Genomic DNA, 15,888 nt, shown 5'->3' with positions numbered 1-15,888 from the left:
GGCCTGACGATTACTACAAAAATGTTGGACCCAACTTTTTAACTCCAGATGGAGACCTTGTGGTCTTGGCTCAATTTAATGACAATTCCACATTTTCTCCACTAATTTGAAATGCCTTCTTTATCAGAATCCAAATTCCATTAGGTATTCGGGACTATTTGCAGATTTTCTATTTTGTTCCGTTGATTAGTCTGTCTATTCTCGTACCATATGGTTTTAGTTATATGTCCTATAATTAATAAATTATAATTTTATCACTTGAATTGGAAATGTTATAATAGGTCTTCATGTCTGGTCAGGCTAGCCCTCCCCACACCTACTTTATTTATTTTTTTTATAGTTTTACTAACCATTCTTGCTTATTTATTTCTTCACGTGGATTTTGGAATCTCACTGAGTCCCCGTTAAACTCAGACCTCAGTGTGGGAAGGACTGAGATCCTCAGGGGCCGAGTCTACCTGTCCGGGTCCCGGGTGCATCTTCCCATTTGTCTGAGTCTCCTTGATGATCCTCAGCAACAGGAGGCACACCCTCCCCACGGCAGCTGGCACATTTCTCAGGTGTGTTCCCGGTCAATCTATCGGTCCTAACCTTTGCCACCATGTGCAAGGGAGCCTTCCTCCCTCCCCCTCCCTCTTCCTCCTCTTCCTCTCCCTTCTGTGTAGTGCAAAAGCTACTGACTTCTCCAACCCCCCTCCCCCCTTTTTGTTTTTAAATATATATATTATTGATTTTTTTACAGAGAGGAAGGGAGAGGGACAGAGTTAGAAACATCGATGAGAGAGAAACATCGATCAGCTGCCTCCTGCACACCCCCCACTGGGGATGTGCCCGCAACCAAGGTACATGCCCTTGACAGGAATCGAACCTGGGACCTTTCAGTCTGCAGACCGACGCTCTATCCACTGAGCCACACCAGTCAGGGCAAGCCCCTGTAGAGTCATTAAACTAGAGGCGGAGGCGCAGAGGACTCAGGATGCGAGGTGAGCTGCTCACAGACGGTCTTCCCCTCACCCACGTTCCCACGCGATGGGCCACAGGACAGTGAGCACTGCAGGGGGGCTTCTGTGGTGGGACACGGCGCTGGCTGACATCACGGGAGACTGTGCTGGAAGCTCCCAGCAGAGGGCGCCTCTGGCGTGGCCCAGGCAGCTAAGGGATTGGAGGCCCCCGGGCCCTGACGCCGGCCCCCAGCTCCCCGCTCTGTCAGTGCACAGCTGAGTCCCGCCAGGGGCGGGTGGGGGGGGGGGTGGTGAGGGGGGTGAGGGGTGTGTGGGGGTGGGGGGGGGAGACGAGGCTGGCAGAGGGCGAGGGGAGCTGAGCCCCCGCTGCATGGGGAGACCTCACCTGGCGTCCCGATGGTCTGAGGCTCTGCAGCAGCCGTTCTCAGCCCGTGGGTCACGACCCCTCTCACAGGGGTCGCCTAAGCCCATCGGAAAACGCAGGTATTTACATTGTTATTCATTAACAGCAGCAAAATCACAGCGATGAAGGAGCAACGAACATAAGGTTATGGTTGGGGGTCACCACCACATGGAGGGCTGGGGGCCGGGAGTCCTGGGCTGTCCCCACAGGAGAGCAGAGGACAGAGGCGGAGGCCGAGGAGAGAGGGAGAAGGCATTGGAAAGGCTGAGAACCACGGCTCTAGATGATAAGACGTAATTTTACAGGTAAAAGCGCGTTAAAAGCCCTGGCAGGTTGGGCTCAGTGCTCCGTGGTGAGGAGGAGGAACAAGGAAACGTGGGCTTCGGGCAGGCCGCGCGGTGAGTGTGTTCACGACGGGAGGGGAGAGGGAGGGTTGGGGGGGTTCGGGGGACCCGGCCCCCAGCCTTTCCTCCCAGCGGGGCTCTGTGTCCGGCTCTGCTGCCCGGGAGCAGCGGCCTCGCTCAGGGACCCTGGTCACCGCGGCCCCGCAGTGCCGGATGGCACTGGGGTGCGTGTGGACCCACTTTCCCCGCCCCCCCATTCCTCCCCCCGGCGCAGGGCCATCAGAGGGGACGCCAAGCCTGGTTTGGGGAGATTTTCTCCAGCAGCCGGCCCGCCCCACATCCTGGACCTGGCAGTGGATCGGGGACCTGACCCGCTGGGTGCCGGCGGCGGGCGCTCCCAGGGCCTCTGGAGGCAATTTCCCTCCGCTCCTGCCCCGCCGCCTGCTCTGCGCCCTCCCCGGGCTGCTCTCCCTCCTGCCCGCCTGCTGCGAGTCTGTGTGCATGTGCATGTGCGTGTGTGCATGCGTGCGTGCGTGAGAGAGAGAGAGAGAGAGAGAGGATGAGCCTGGGTCTGTGCTAACACCTCTCTCCCTCTCTCCTTGACCTCCATGTCTCTGTCCTCTGCTCTCCTGTGGGGACAGCCCAGGACTTCCAGGCCCTCAACCTTCAGCCCGGCCCCGGCAGCCAGCACCCGACTGCCAGCCCCCCGACCTCCAGGCCGCCCTGGCACTGCCTCGGCCCTGAAAGCCGGCTCAGATGTGGTTCTTCCGCTGTCGGAGCCACAGACACCGAAGCAGGAGGTGGGCTCAGTCTCCGTGTGTGGCTGATGTGGAGCGGAGCCCAGCATGGCCCACACGCCTCGTTCAGGACACTGATTCCCCCAAAATGGCCCTACAGCAAGCTTCCTCAGCTCCGCCGGCTCCGCGAGCATGGCCGGACTGCTCAGCCCCGCCTGCCGCCCCCCGCCCTCCCTGGGCCACGGGGCGGCCAGCACCCGCTCCGGGGGCACCGGACCCGCCTCTGCGCCGGGACCTCAGTCCCAGCCAGCTCAGACCTGCGGAGTCCGTGTGATGGCCCTGACCCGTGTGGCTCAGTGGATAGAGCGTCGGCCTGCAGACTGAAGGGTCCCAGGTTCGATTCCGGTCAAGGGCATGTACCTTGGTTGCGGGCACATCCCCAGTTGGGGATGTGCAAGAGGCAGCTGGTCGATGACTCTCTCTCATCGATGTTTCTAGCTCTTTGTCCCTCTCCCTTCCTCTCTGTGAAAAAAAAAAAGAGAGAGATCGGCCGGGGGCCTCTCAGGAGGCCGGCGACCGTGCACACAGCACGCTGGCGCCTCGCCGGTGGCCGCGGGGATGGGAAGGCAGGGTCCGGGCTTTGAACCCCCCGCCCCCCCGATGCCAGCCACGCTGCCCCCGTGAGCGGCCTCGGGTGTGCCTTAGCCCAGCCGCCGCCGCACGAAGGCACAGACAGGCTTCGGTCGGTGAAACCAGCTGAAGGCCACGCACAGTCACACCGGACACTTGTCTCGTTAGGCTGATGCGGGTTCATTTTAAATGATTCAGATGCAGGGTGCCCGGGCACACAGCAGGTGTCCACTCGGGGCCCAGCCTGGCCCCCCTCTCCCCTCCCCCACGGGCCCCCTGAACCCACACACACAGCCAGGAGCTCCTGGCGTGGGTGTCCACTCAGGTGATTGCGTGGCTGCACGAGGCCAGTGCGAGGGGCCCTGAGCCCCCACGGCGTGGAGGCAGCCCCATTGCGCCTCCAGACGGAGAGGGACCCGGCCCCCGGGGGACGCGTGGCCCCGAGGACCCGGATGCCGACCGGTCCCGCACCCCTGGGGTCAGCCAGCCCGTCACCCCAGCGGGTTCACGACCTTCCCCAGCAGCAGCAGGCTCCCGGTGCCCGTGTGGAAGGTCATCAGCAGGAAGGGCCGGTTGAACTCCTCCGTGTCGGGGGCGGGCGAGGGGTCGAGGTCGGGGCGGGGTCCCGGCGTGAGCTGGATGCTGGTGGCGGCAGCCGCCTCTGTGCCCCCCTCGTCCAGCGTCATCGCAGCCTTGTGTGCAACCTGCAAGGAACATTCTGGAATCACCAGCTGACTCCACAGGAGGGATCAACCAGACCTTTATTTATTTATTTTTTTAAATATTTTTATAGATTTCATAGAGGAAGGGAGGTGGAGAGAGAGAGAACCTTCCATGATGAGAAAGAATCACTGGTTGGCTGCCTCCTGCACGTCCCACCCTGGGGATGGAGCCCACAAGCAGGGCCTGTGCCCGGACCGGGAATCGAACCAGGTCCTCCTGGCTCATAGCTGACGCTCAGCCCTGAGCCCCGCCGGCCGGCCGGCTCAGTCTCTTCTCTACACAGCGTATCCCAGGGCCCATGACCGGGAAGGAACCCCCCATCCTGGCTGCCCCCGAGGGCAGGGAGCCTGCGCCCGGCCGGTGCTGTGGGGCGGACGTGCACTAATGGGGTACAGGCAGAGCGCAGATGGCGATGCGCCAGGTTGTGGAAACAGCCGCTCTGCAGCCATGGAGACCCCGCCGTGAACCGGGGCCCAGGTTACCTTGGAGACGTTCAGGCCGGGCTGAACAGCCGCTCCTGGGAGGAGCAGCTCCAGGTGGGCCGTGCTGGCGATGGAGAACTTGGGGAAGTGGAAGTCGAGTTCTCTGCGGAGACAGATGGGCTCGCTGTTGAGACTCCAGAAGCAGCTGCGTGTGTCCCAGGTGCTCTGTATGCTCCAGCCTCGGCCCAACGCAGCTCCAGGTCTGCAGCTTCTCACCCCCCTCCTCTGGTCTCCCTGCCCCTCCAGCCCCTCCTTTCCATCCAACATCTGTCCTGGGCCCTCCGTCCTCCACTCAACATCTGTCCTGGGCCCTCTGTCCCCCATTCAACATCTGTCCTGGGCCCTCTGTCCCCCATTCAACATCTGTCCTGGGCCCTCTGTCCCCCATTCAACATCTGTCCTGGGCCCTCCATCCTCCACTCAACATCTGTCCTGGGCCCTCTGTCCCCCATTCAACATCTGTCCTGCGCCCTCCATCCTCCATTCAACATCTGTTCTCGGGGGGGAGGGGGGGAGGGCCCGGGGGGACAGGGCCCGGGGGGACAGGGCCCTGGGGGACAGTGCCCGGGGGGTCAGGGCTCTGGGGGACAGGGCCTGGGGGACAGGGTCCAGGGGGACAGGGTCCAGGGGGACAGGGCCCGGGGGGTCAGGGCCTGGGGGACAGGGTCCAGGGGGACAGTGCCTGGGGGACAGTGCCCAGGGGGACAGGGTCCAGGGGGACAGGGTCCAGGGGGACAGGGCCCTGGGGGACAGTGCCCGGGGGGACAGTGCCCGGGGGGACAGGGCCCGGGGGGACAGTGCCCGGGGGGACAGGGTCCAGGGGGACAGTGCCCAGGGGGACAGGGTCCAGGGGGACAGGGTCCAGGGGGACAGGGCCCTGGGGGACAGTGCCCGGGGGGACAGTGCCCGGGGGGACAGGGCCCGGGGGGACAGGGCCTGGGAGGACAGTGCCCGGGGGGACAGGGCCTGGGGGGACAGGGCCTGGGGGACAAGGGTCCAGGGGGACAGTGCCCGGGGGGACAGGGCCCGGGGGGACAGGGTCCAGGGGGACAGGGCCAGGGGGACAGGGCCTGGGGGACAGTGCCCGGGGGGACAGGGCCTGGGGGACAGGGCCTGGGGGACAGGGTCCAGGGGGTCAGGACCCGGGGGGTTAGGGCCCGGGGGGACCATCACTGGGGCTGCCCGCTGTGAGCCTGCCTGGCCCGGAGCTGCCGGTCCCACTTGATGAGGGTCTCGGGCAGCAGGGCGTCCTCCAGCTGCGCCAGCGCGCCGGGCCGCGGGAAGACGAAGAAGGTGGAGGCGTTGGCGGCGTGCGCCATCTGCAGCACCGTGCACTGCAGCTCGCGGTCGTGCAGCAGGCGGTGGCGGGCCTTCTGCCGCATCATGGGCACCGGCACGGCCCTGCGCTCGTCCACAAAGAACTCCTTCGGGCCCGTGGCTCTCGGGTCGAAGGGCCGCGCCCATCCGGCTGCGGGGACGAGAGCAGCGGGGTCGCCGTGGAGGAGGGAGGACGGGCCCCGGGTCACCCCGCGGGCAGCCCCCGGGATGGGGGGTGCACAGTGGACGCCAAGCCCCGCTCCCACTGCCCCCGGCCTGTCCCTCATCCCTGTGCCCTCGCTGTGTCTCTGTGAGACGGGGAGCGCTGGCTCAGGGACAGGGACGGACAGAGCCAGAGAGGGAAGGCTGTGTGCTCTCTGGCCTCCTCACCCTCTTTCTGGGTGGTTAATTAAAAAAAATGTTTTAAAGTATACTTTTATTGATTTCAGAGAGAAAGGGGGAGGAAGAGAGAAACATCAGTGATGAGAGAGAATCATTGACCTGCTGCCGCCTGCACACCCCCCACTGTGATCGAGCCCACAACCTGGGCACGTGCCCTTGGCCAGAATCGAACCCGGGCCCCTTCAGTTTGCAGGCCGACGCTCTATCCACTGAGCCAACCGGTTAAGACCAGAGGTGGTGAAGTTTAAAGGGAAAAAAACCAGCATGTGGTGCCAGCTGCTCTAAAACACGTGTGGATCTGAGGGGTCGGCTCGGCCTGGCTGGCAGGCCCAAGGCAAGTCACCTAACCCTGGGCCTCAGTTTCCCCGTCTCTCTAGTGAACAGAATAACATCGCCTGTTGGGCTGTGAGGAGAGTTCAGTAAAATCAAATATGCACAGTGACCGGCATGACAGTATTCGGATTGTTTGTGTGTAATCTTACATACGCCAAACGAGAACTATTCGTAGGCATGTAGTTACGTCATGCCTTAGAGGCTCAGGCCAAATCGCTTCTTCTTTTAACATGAATCCGTCTGATCACGTGTGAAAGGGAAACGTTAGCCACAGCCTGAGCTTCATCTGGGGGAAGGTCACACGGAGACGTGGGTGTGAGTTCCCGGAGACCCACGGAGCACTCACTGTGCACACACGAGGGTCCGGCTCCTCTGCTGAGGGAGTGGGTGATTGAGGAGCGAGCACGTGATCTCATTGCTCTCCCAGCGCCGGGTCCTCCCTGCTCTCACCCATGCCCCCGGACCTGCCGGAGGACCGGGGCTCACTCCCAGTGGAGGTCACCGGCCCCCTGCAGCAGCGTCCCCGCGGGAGGACGGAGACCGTCCTCACGCGCAGGGTCTGGGGTCCCTGACTGACCTGGCCCCGAAATCAGAATCTTCTGGGGACACGTGCAAGACGCCCGCATTGTAAGCGAGCTCCCCAGGGAGGGCGTGTACACTCAGGCTGGAGAAAATCCTTCTTTGAAAAAACCTCAACAAGAAGTATTAAAAGGCGATAGGTGGTGAGCTCCCCGCCGCTGGAGGTATTCAAGCAGAAGCATCGAGGATTCCGTGGACCTCCTATTTGGAAGTCAGCAGGGAGGCTCTGGATGCTGTGAGGAGTGGGGCTGCGGTGCGATTGGGGCCCCGGAGGGAGGGCCAAGGGATGGACCCCCTCTTACCTCTGAGGAGCAGGTGACTCACCAGGACCTCCTTGGTGGCGTCGCTGAGTTCCTCCACCCAGGCGCCAAGCTGCCCCTGGGTCTGCTTCTCCACGTGCTCCCGGATGTCCGTCTGGGCGGCCGCCGGGCCCCGGGCGGCCCCCGGGCCCAGGCCGCGGAACCTGCGCTGGCCCACCGTCAGGAGGAGCGGGGGGCTCTGCACGGGGAGCCTGAGCAGCAGGTCCCGGAAGCCCTCCTGGATCTCGGCCTCGGAAACCAGGCTGAGGTTGAAGCCCAGGCCCTCCAGGGCTGCTGGCGGCAGGGGCCTCGAGGAAGAGCGTGGCCAAGGCCAGGGAGATGCTGGCCGGGGAGAAGAGGACGTTCTCTCCCGGGGCCTCGGAGGCCAGCTGTCTGTAGAGGTTGAAGGCAAAGTCTATGTTGCTCACAGAGAGCTTATGGCAGGGCAGGGCCGGCCCGGGAGGCCCGTCCTGGGGGCCGGGCATGGGCCCAGAGTCCTCCTGGTTGGCCAGGGCCAGGCAATGGCCCACGGCCGTGAGCGCAAGGACAAGCAGCCACCATCGGGGGGCCTTCATCCTCGGAGTCCTTGGTCTGGAAGCAGGGGCGAGGACAACAACAACAAAGGGAATAGTACTCACTGGTATCCAGTGTCTGCTCTGTGCCCACACTTCCCTGGCCTCCCCTCTTCATCCTCACAGCACTACGGGGGAGGCACGGCTCTGACACCCCATGTCACAATGTTCACACCCCATGTCACAGCGTTCACACCCCATGTCATAGTGTTCACACCCCAGGTCACAGTGTTCACACCCTCATGTCACAGTGTTCACACCCCAGGTCACAGTGTTCACACCCCATGTCACAGTGTTCACACCCTCATGTCACAGTGTTCACACCCTCATGTCACAGTGTTCACACCCCCATGTCACAGTGTTCACACCCCATGTCACAGTGTTCACACCCCATGTCACAGTGTTAAAACCCCAAGTCACAATGTTCACACCTTATGTCAGAGTATTCACACCCCAGGTCACAATGTTCACACCCCCATGTCACAGTGCTCCCACCCCAGGTCACAGTGTTCACACCCTATGTCACAGTGTTCACACCCTCATGTCACAGTGTTCACACCCCCATGTCACAGATAAGAAGACAGAGGAAAGGCTAAGTAATTCACCTGAAGTCAAACAGCTGGTAGGTGGTGAAGTCAGGACTTGAACCCAGAGCCTGGTGGGGTGGAGTCACCGTGAGATGTGAGGGACCCCCAAGCAGCATCCCATCTGAACAGAAGCAGCCACACCACCCACTGCCCCCGTGGGCGCCTGGCCCCGAAGGGCACGCAGGGTTCCATTGGTTTGCCCCGAGGGGCAGCACCCAGAGGCTTCAGGCTCAATCCCCTGAACCACGGCAGCCGCTCTGCCCTGTGCGGCCTCCCAGCTCCCCCGCCTCCTGTCCTGCTCACACAGCGCGTCCCCCGGGCACGCTCAGAGCCTCCCGCTGGCCCCTCTTCCCACCAGGATGCGCCCTTGGACTTGCAGAGCGCAGAGGAGGTATGGGGCAGCGGGGCAGTGCAGGGTGCAGGGAGGAGTCCTGCTCGCTCAGCCAGGCGCTGCTGTCCTGTGTACATGTGTGTTCACATATGTGACTGCTTCTGTGTGACTCGTGAGGTGACGTGCGGCAGGTCCACCACGCTGGCTGGGGGCCATGGCTCCGGCTCCAGCCGTCCCCCCCACTCTGGCAGCCCCCACTCACCTGAAACCAAGGTTTTCTGGAGCCTTCAAAAGAGCAGAGGGACCCCGCAGCCGGCGTGGCCTGGGACACCGAAGCCAGTCCTGCGGGAGGGCTGGGCGGGCTGGGGGGCTGGACTAGCAGGCTGTCCCAGGCTGCCCTCAGCCCACGTCACGCGCAGCACACGGGGCAGGAGGCACACTGCCCGCCTGTGTTCGGTCCACACATGGCCAAGCTCGGCGCGGGCGGGGCTGGTGCCAGCAGCTCCGTCCATCGCTGTTTGTGCCTGCCCCGCCCCCAGCCTCGGTTCCTCCCGCCTCTCCCCCTCCCGGGGGCCAGGAGCAACATAGTGCCCCCTGTGGGATGCTGGAGTCCAGGGAGGCTGGGGTCAGGCAGCATCTGCAGCCGCCCAGACACACTGCAGCCACCACCTCCTGCCACGCGGCGTGCCACGGGCCGCAGCCCACGCCACGGGCTGGCCTCCTCGGGGTGTGGGCTCCCACTCTTCCCAATGCCAAGACTGCTGTTCCTTTCACATCGCAGTGCCTCGCTCGAGGGGCGTCTGCGGCCCGGCCACTCAGCGCGGCACAAACACAGTGTTTGCAGAACCTGTCAGCCCACACACCGGCTCCGCCTGGCAGGTGGCGGAGGGACAAAGGTGACGGGGGCGTGGGCTCTGGGTGGGAGCAGGCTTCCTTTCTCCAGGGTTAGCTGATTCTGGCTTTATTTTTCCTCTCCCCACCCCTGCCTGGACCTACACACCCACACAGCCGCTTCTTCTCTAAGTCCTCACCGAGGGTATTTGTCTCGATTGTAGAGAGGCAAGAAGGAAGAGGGAGAGAAAGAGAAATACAGAGAGAACTAGGGGAGAGGAGCACCAGTTGGTTGTCCCCTATACGCACCCCAACCGGAGATCAAACCCCCTGCCTAGGTCTGTGCCCTCACCTAGAATCGAACCCACAACCTGTTTCTGCTGGCAAGCCGCCCGGTCTGGCCACTTGGTCATGACGGCCCCAGGAAACGCCTACCAGTGGCCCTGAGGGGCACCGGCACCTGCAGACCCAGCACCTGGGCACCAGGAGGGACCGTGAGGCCCATCAGGGGCAGGGCCAGCGGGGCGTGGAAGCCAAGGGGCATCCTCCCTGAGGAGTCATGGAGGGAGCGCCCCCTAGAGGGCTGAGTGGGTTCCTCTACTGACATGCAGCCGGGACAGTGAGGGCCAAGAGGGACCAGGTGTGTGTGCCTGTGTGTGTGTGTGTGTGTGTGTGTGCGCGTGTGCACGTCCGCTAGAGCGCTCTGGTGCAGCATTATGGCCAAACTACTCTCAAGCCAGGCGCAGACGAGCCACCAGCTGTGGCAGGGTCCCTCCTTCCCCCTCCTGGTCCGGAGGGAGGTGTGGGTTTCCCGCTCACCCCGCAGCCACTCAGCCTCATGCTCTTCCCCACCCCTGTGCCCTGGGCCTGGAAGCCCCTTCCTGCCCCCAAACTGCAGTCTGTCCTGGTCCCGCGCATTCCTCAGGGACAGCTCGTGGCGCCTCTTCCAGAAAGTCTTCCCGAACCCAGAGGTTCATTCCGTCTCTCTCGGTCTCTGTCTCTCTGTCTTTCCCTCCGGGCTGCTACAGGACTGTGTTCCTCTCAGACCTGTGACAATGGAGTCTCACAGCCCGCCAGGCCCCCGGGGGCGCTGGAGGGCGCGCCCCACAGCCCGGCCCCCGCGCAGCCCCAGAGCCCACCCACCCAAAGGCGCACACAGAAGCTGCTGTGCCACCATGTGCCCCGTCACGTCAGACGGCGCTGGACCTCGGCCTTCCCGTCCCACGGGGAGGGCTCCCGGCCTTGGCCTGGCCGGGTAACCACCAGGCGTGTTTGCCGAAGCAGAGGCAGCAAGTCACAAGGGAGAGGCCCCCCGGCCGGCCAGGAGGCCCGGACCCGGGAAGCCGTCCTGAGCTTGAGTCACAGACGCAGACAAGCTGTCTGGCTGGGGTGAGCCAGCTGCCCTGCCACCAGCCAAGGCATGCCACCTGGGTCCCAGAGCCAGGGCTGGGCCCTGCCGTCAGCTGCGGGCTCCCGGCAGGCACTTCGGCTCCCCTCAGTGAGATGGGCACAAGCCGCTGTGCAGGGCTGTCCAGGGATTACGGAGGTCCATCGCGGATACATAGTGTCCCCTCTGGCTGGTAAGAGGAGGTGCTTAGGACCCTGGGAGATGGTCACAGCCTGGGGTTCCGTCTTGTTAGTTCTCAGGGGCACCCTGTGTGACGCTGTCCGGACCCCGGGTCAGCGTGTGGGCAGCCCCTCGGAGAGCAAGGCCAGGGCATGGGGCATGTCTGCAGGGAGAGTGCGCAGAGCAGGGGCAGAGCTGGGGGCAGGAGGGCAGGGGACGGGGTGAGACTGAGGGAAATACTGGTTTGCTTTTCATCCAGGGCCCTTTAAGGTGGATGGACAGGGAAATGGGTGTGTTCTGTAAGGAGGGTGCCCTGCCTGGGTCACTGGGGGGAGGGGAAAGAGGGGGGCGGGGGGAGCTTGAGGCCAAGGTGGGCTGACTCCGGCCTCTGTTTCCTGCTCACGTCTGCTCCACCGGAGCACAGCGCTCACGTGAGGCCGGCCTGATCAGAGGCTGATCCCGCCTCGCCCCCCAGAGCTGACGGGGAAGCCGCCTGCTCTCCGCCGGCCTCACTGTGCCCGTCTGTGAAATGGGGACAGTACGCCGCTTCGGGGGGGATGTTGTGAAGGGAGGCGCAGCCAGCGCCTGGCACCTCGCCGGACGCGCCGGGAAGGCCACCATTCCCAGAGCCGCCCCCTCAGGACAATGACACCGTGTCTGCAAATGCTTTATTGCTACGGCGGCCCCACGGCCTGCACCCAGGCAGGTGTCTCCCAACGACAGCCCACGCCAGGCCTCCCACTCCCCCGGCCACGCCCCGGGGCGGTGACTTCCTCCCGGGATGGTACGGCCTGGGCGGGCCACGTCCCCCCACGGTCCCCTCGCTTTCTCAAAGGAGCAGGGCTGACATCCGCGGTGACTGGCAGGTGACACCCCAGCCTTTGGACCGATGTCAGGACCCTTCCGTCCTCCACCTGAGCCTTCAGTGCGTCTGCGGAGAAATCGAGTCCGGAGCGGGAAGCATGACCCCACGTCACACAGCCGGCTGGCCAGCCAGGGCCACACTGCCGCCTCCCTCCCAGCCCCCTCCCGCTGTCAGGATGGGGCTCGGCTTGGGCACAGGCTTCCTGGCGGAATGTCTGCTGGAACCGCCATCCTGTGGAGCTGGTGGCTGGGCTGGGAGCCAGGGGTCATCCTGGGCCTCTAACTGCCGTGCTGCCTCGGACGAGTCCATCCAGCTCTGGGGCCTCAGTGGGAATGGCCACTGGTGAGGGGGAGGCGGGACCGGGTGTCCCCCGCGCTGCATGGGGTGCCTGGCCTCGCCGGGCGTGGGAAGAAGCTGTCCTGGCACCGAGTTGGTGCTGCTACTGCTGCTGCTGCTGCTTGCCGAAGCCTCGCCGGTCCCTAAGCGCACGTCTCCTGAGGCCGCACAGACGGACGGCCGCAGAGCGCCCCTCCGCTGGGGGCCGGGCTCAGGGGGAGGGGGCGGGCCCCCCCGCGGGGCGGACCACCTTGCCCAGGAAGAGCACGCCCTCCGGGCTCAGGATCGCCAGCAGGAAGGGCCTGTCGAACACCAGCATCTGGGCGCCCACTCGGGCCGACCGGAACGCGAACACCACGCCCGTGGCCGCGGCTGCTTGGGTCCCCGCCTCGTCCACCTCCGCCACGGCTCTGTGCACCATCTGCCGGAGACAGGGCACCACTCACCGGGCGGGCGGGGCCGGCCCCCGGGCAAAGCCACTGCCGCCCCGGAGTCCCTGACCAAGGCCCCCACAGCCGCGCCCCCGCAGGTGGGAGCGAGGCGATGGCCGGGCGCACAGCCCGCGCGTTTCAGTGAGTTCTCGCGGCCAGGGTGGCCGCTCAGACTTTACAGAGGGAGGGGGCTCAGAGAGGTCAGGGCATCGCTGGAGGCCACACAGCTAAGGAGGGAGGAGTTGCCGCCTGGTTTTGAGTTTTGATGGTTTAATCCAGGGCTCCTTCCCCCAAGGCAGGCTGGGTGTGGCTTCTCATTGCACAGAGGGTATGAGACACTGAGACTGCTTCTTGAAGGAAAAGAGGAGGAAGAAAGAATATGGAATGTGGAGAGGAGTGGGGTGGGGTGGGATGGGATGGGATATGATGGGGCGGAACAAAAGAATAGAATAGAACATAATAGAATAGAAATAGAATAGAATGAATAGAATAGAATAGAATAGAATAGAATAGAATAGAATAGAATAGAAATAATAGGATTAATAGAATAGAATGAATAGAATAGAATAGAATAGGATGAATAGAATAGAATAGACATAATAGAATGAATAGAATAGAATAGAATAGAATAGAGTAGAAATAATAGAACAAGTAGAACAGAACAGAACAGATCAGAAAGAACAGGATGTCTCGAGGCAGGAGCCCAGGCCCGCTCACCTGGGACACCTGGATGCCGGAGTGGTTGGTGAAGCCGGCCAGGTCGGCGTGGGAGGTGAAGAGGTCCCGGATGCCCAGCCTGGGGAGGACCTTCTCCAACTGGTAGGAGCCCTCGATGGAGAACTTGGGAAGGTAGAGCTGGAGCTTCCTAGAGGAGAAGAGAGGAGAGGAGAGGAGAGGAGAAGAGGACCTTTCTAGAGTCTTCCAGAGCACATGGTTGTCGACTCACGTCCCTGCCGTCTCCCCTCAGCTCCACGTGACCCTTGGCCCCCAGTCTAGAGGGGAGTCTGTGCCGCTCTGGACTGGGACTGGGCCGCCCAGGGCTCACTGCCCTCTCCGATGGCACTGCCAGGAAAGCAGCGTCCGGCCCCAACCCCAGCACCTGGGCCAGGCCCCGGGGCCGGGCCGTCCCTGATGCCTCCGGCTCGGAGCGGCTCCTGGGCTGGTGAGTGCTCGGCCCCAGCTTGGCCCAGGGACACGGCCTCCCTGGGCGGGGTGCAGGGCTGGGCTGGCCAGTCCCGTGGGAAATACCTCTTGGTGAGCTTCCTGAGCCACCTGTCCAGGGTGTGCTGGTCCAGGCCGGCCTCCACCTTCTCCATGCGGCCCTCGCCGGGGAGGATGAAGAGGGCAGTGGCGTTGCTGTGGTAGGGCAGCCCCACGACCCTGCAGGAGAGGCTGCGGTCCAGGAGGTAGTCGAACTCGCCCTCGCGCCTCATCATGGGCACCTGCACCGCCGTCTGCGGGGCCACGTGGAAGGCCTGCTGGCGGGTGCTCTGGGGGTCAAAGCGCGTCTCCCACTTAGCTGGAGGCAGATGGGACAGAGACGGGATTCTCAGCGGTGGGGGGGGGGGACACTCGGACAAGAACCCATTCCCCAGAGGTCACCCCCTTTAGAGCCACCAGGGGCTGCTGAGTCCCACGGCCCCTTTGTTATTTGGGGCTGGGGAGGAACTTGCAACCAAGGGACATGCCCCTGACAGGAATCGAACCTGGGACCGTTTGGTCCCGGGCTGACGCTCTATCCACTGAGCCACACTGACGGGGCTGGAGCATGCTTTTCACTGAAGCAGCGGAGCAGAATGGGGAAGTGCAGGTGGAGCCAGGGCCTCACCTCTGAAGAAGATGTAGCTCACCAGGACCATGGCCTCCGAGCTGTCCAGGTCCTTCACCAGGTCCACGATCCTGCCCTCCGTCCGCTGGGCCACGTACGCGTTGATCTGCCTCTGGGCCGCCGCGGGGTCCTCGAAGCGGGTGGGCACGGCGTCGGCCAGGTACAGGGTCCTCAGGGCGCTCAGGACGGCGTCCCGGACACGCACGGCCGGCCGGACGAACAGCGCGCTGCCCAGGCTCAGCTGCAGGTCCCCCCGGGGCCGGCGCAGCCCCTGCAGCCGCCGCTGGAAGCCCCGGTGCAGTGCGGCCTCCTCCTCGGGGCCCCCCCGGGCGCGGAGGCCCAGGCCCTCCAGGATCTGCGCCTTCGTGGCGGCCCGCGCCCCCAGGGAGACCATGGCCAGCGGCATGGCGACGCTCAGCGGGGAGAAGAGGATGTTCTGGCCGGGGCTGGCGGCCACCAAGGCCCTGAAGAGGTCGAAGGTGAAGTTCCTGTGAGCAGGGGTGGCTGTGGCGGCCGTGGCGGCCGTGGCCGTGGCCGTGGCGGCCGTGGCCGGCAGCTCCCTGTCCCTCTTCTTGGTCCAGGAGTGCCGGTGGCGGAGGCTGGCGCCCTGTGGGCTGAGCAGCGCCAGGCAGAGGAGCAGGCAGAGCTGCATGGCGGAGCCTCTGGTGCTGGAGGGAGAGGGAGAGGACGGCTCAGGAGGTGGTGTGGCCCGCGGGCTGCTCAGGGGACAGAGCCGGTGGGCGTGGGGAGGCCGGCTCCCGAGAACCCACAATGAAGAGCCACCTCCCAGAGAAAGGCTGGGGCTCCAGGTTAGTGCCAGTCTGTGACCCAGGAGGTCCCGGTTCGATTCCCGGTCAGGGCATGTGCCCTGGTTGCAGACCTGGTTCCAGTGAGGGGGGTAATCACAGTGATACACAGAATTACAAATGATTGCTCTCATCACTGATATCACTCTCTCTCACTCTCCCGCTCTCTCTTCCTCTCTGACATCAATAAAAATATCTATTTTGGAAAAATGAGTCAAATGCAGGCACAGACCTGAAGCTCGAGGAGTGTGCGCTGTGGGTGTGGCAGCGCCTGGCCAGGGCCACCCCTCCACCCGAGACCCCATTTCCTGGGCTCTGCTGCGGGGTCATTCCCTCCCTCCCTCTCTCTCCCTCTCTCTCTCTCTCCCTCTCTCCCTCCCTCTCTCTCCCTCTCTCCCCTCTCCCCCCCCCTCCCTATCTCTCTCTCGCCTCCTCTCTCCCTCTCTCCCTCCCTCTCTCCCCCCCCCCTCTCTCCTCTCTCTCTCTCTCTCTCTCTCTCCTTTCTCTCCTCTCCCTCTCCCCT

At 63.8% G+C, this 15,888-nt stretch overlaps 2 protein-coding genes across 3 annotated transcripts; both read right to left on the bottom strand.

Moving 5' to 3' along the window:
• Positions 1-3,420: 3,420 nt before the first annotated feature.
• On the bottom strand, positions 3,421-9,214 carry LOC118712241 (putative serpin A13). Its single transcript, XM_036425803.2, is given in 6 exon segments — positions 3,421-3,780; positions 4,282-4,384; positions 5,479-5,749; positions 7,215-7,504; positions 7,506-7,802; positions 8,964-9,214. Coding segments are annotated over 5 exon segments (1,158 nt in total). The 5' UTR covers positions 7,787-7,802; positions 8,964-9,214; the 3' UTR covers positions 3,421-3,567.
• A 2,927-nt stretch (positions 9,215-12,141) lies between these two features.
• Positions 12,142-15,250, bottom strand: LOC118712230 (plasma serine protease inhibitor). Of its 2 annotated transcripts, none has more exons than XM_036425788.2 (4): positions 14,560-15,250; positions 13,980-14,250; positions 13,449-13,596; positions 12,142-12,721 (listed from the first exon to the last, which is right to left on the bottom strand). In XM_036425788.2, exons 1-4 carry the CDS (start codon positions 15,209-15,211, stop codon positions 12,512-12,514), a joined length of 1,281 nt encoding a protein of 426 aa, XP_036281681.1. In that variant the 5' UTR covers positions 15,212-15,250; the 3' UTR covers positions 12,142-12,511. The 2 variants fall into 2 exon arrangements, with proteins under 2 accessions (XP_036281681.1, XP_045433165.1); XM_045577209.1 differs by lacking the exon at positions 12,142-12,721 and adding an exon at positions 12,895-13,081.
• Positions 15,251-15,888: the final 638 nt, after the last annotated feature.

The sequence above is a fragment of the Pipistrellus kuhlii genome, unplaced genomic scaffold, assembly GCF_014108245.1.
Source record: "Pipistrellus kuhlii isolate mPipKuh1 unplaced genomic scaffold, mPipKuh1.p scaffold_m20_p_85, whole genome shotgun sequence".
Lineage (NCBI taxonomy): Eukaryota > Metazoa > Chordata > Mammalia > Chiroptera > Vespertilionidae > Pipistrellus > Pipistrellus kuhlii.
Note: the sequence above shows the minus strand (reverse complement) of the source record. Positions and strands in the feature narration are given on the sequence as shown.

Coding starts and splice junctions, on each gene's coding strand:
- LOC118712230 (XM_036425788.2), bottom strand. CDS start 15,211: ATGCAGCTCTGCCTGCTCCTCTGCCTGGCGCTGCTCAGCCCACAGGGC. Junction 14,251..14,559: donor GAGCTACATCTTCTTCAGAG/GTGAGGCCCTGG, acceptor ATCTGCCTCCAG/CTAAGTGGGAGACGCGCTTT. Junction 12,722..13,448: donor CCGGCATCCAGGTGTCCCAG/GTGAGCGGGCCT, acceptor TGTCTCCGGCAG/ATGGTGCACAGAGCCGTGGC.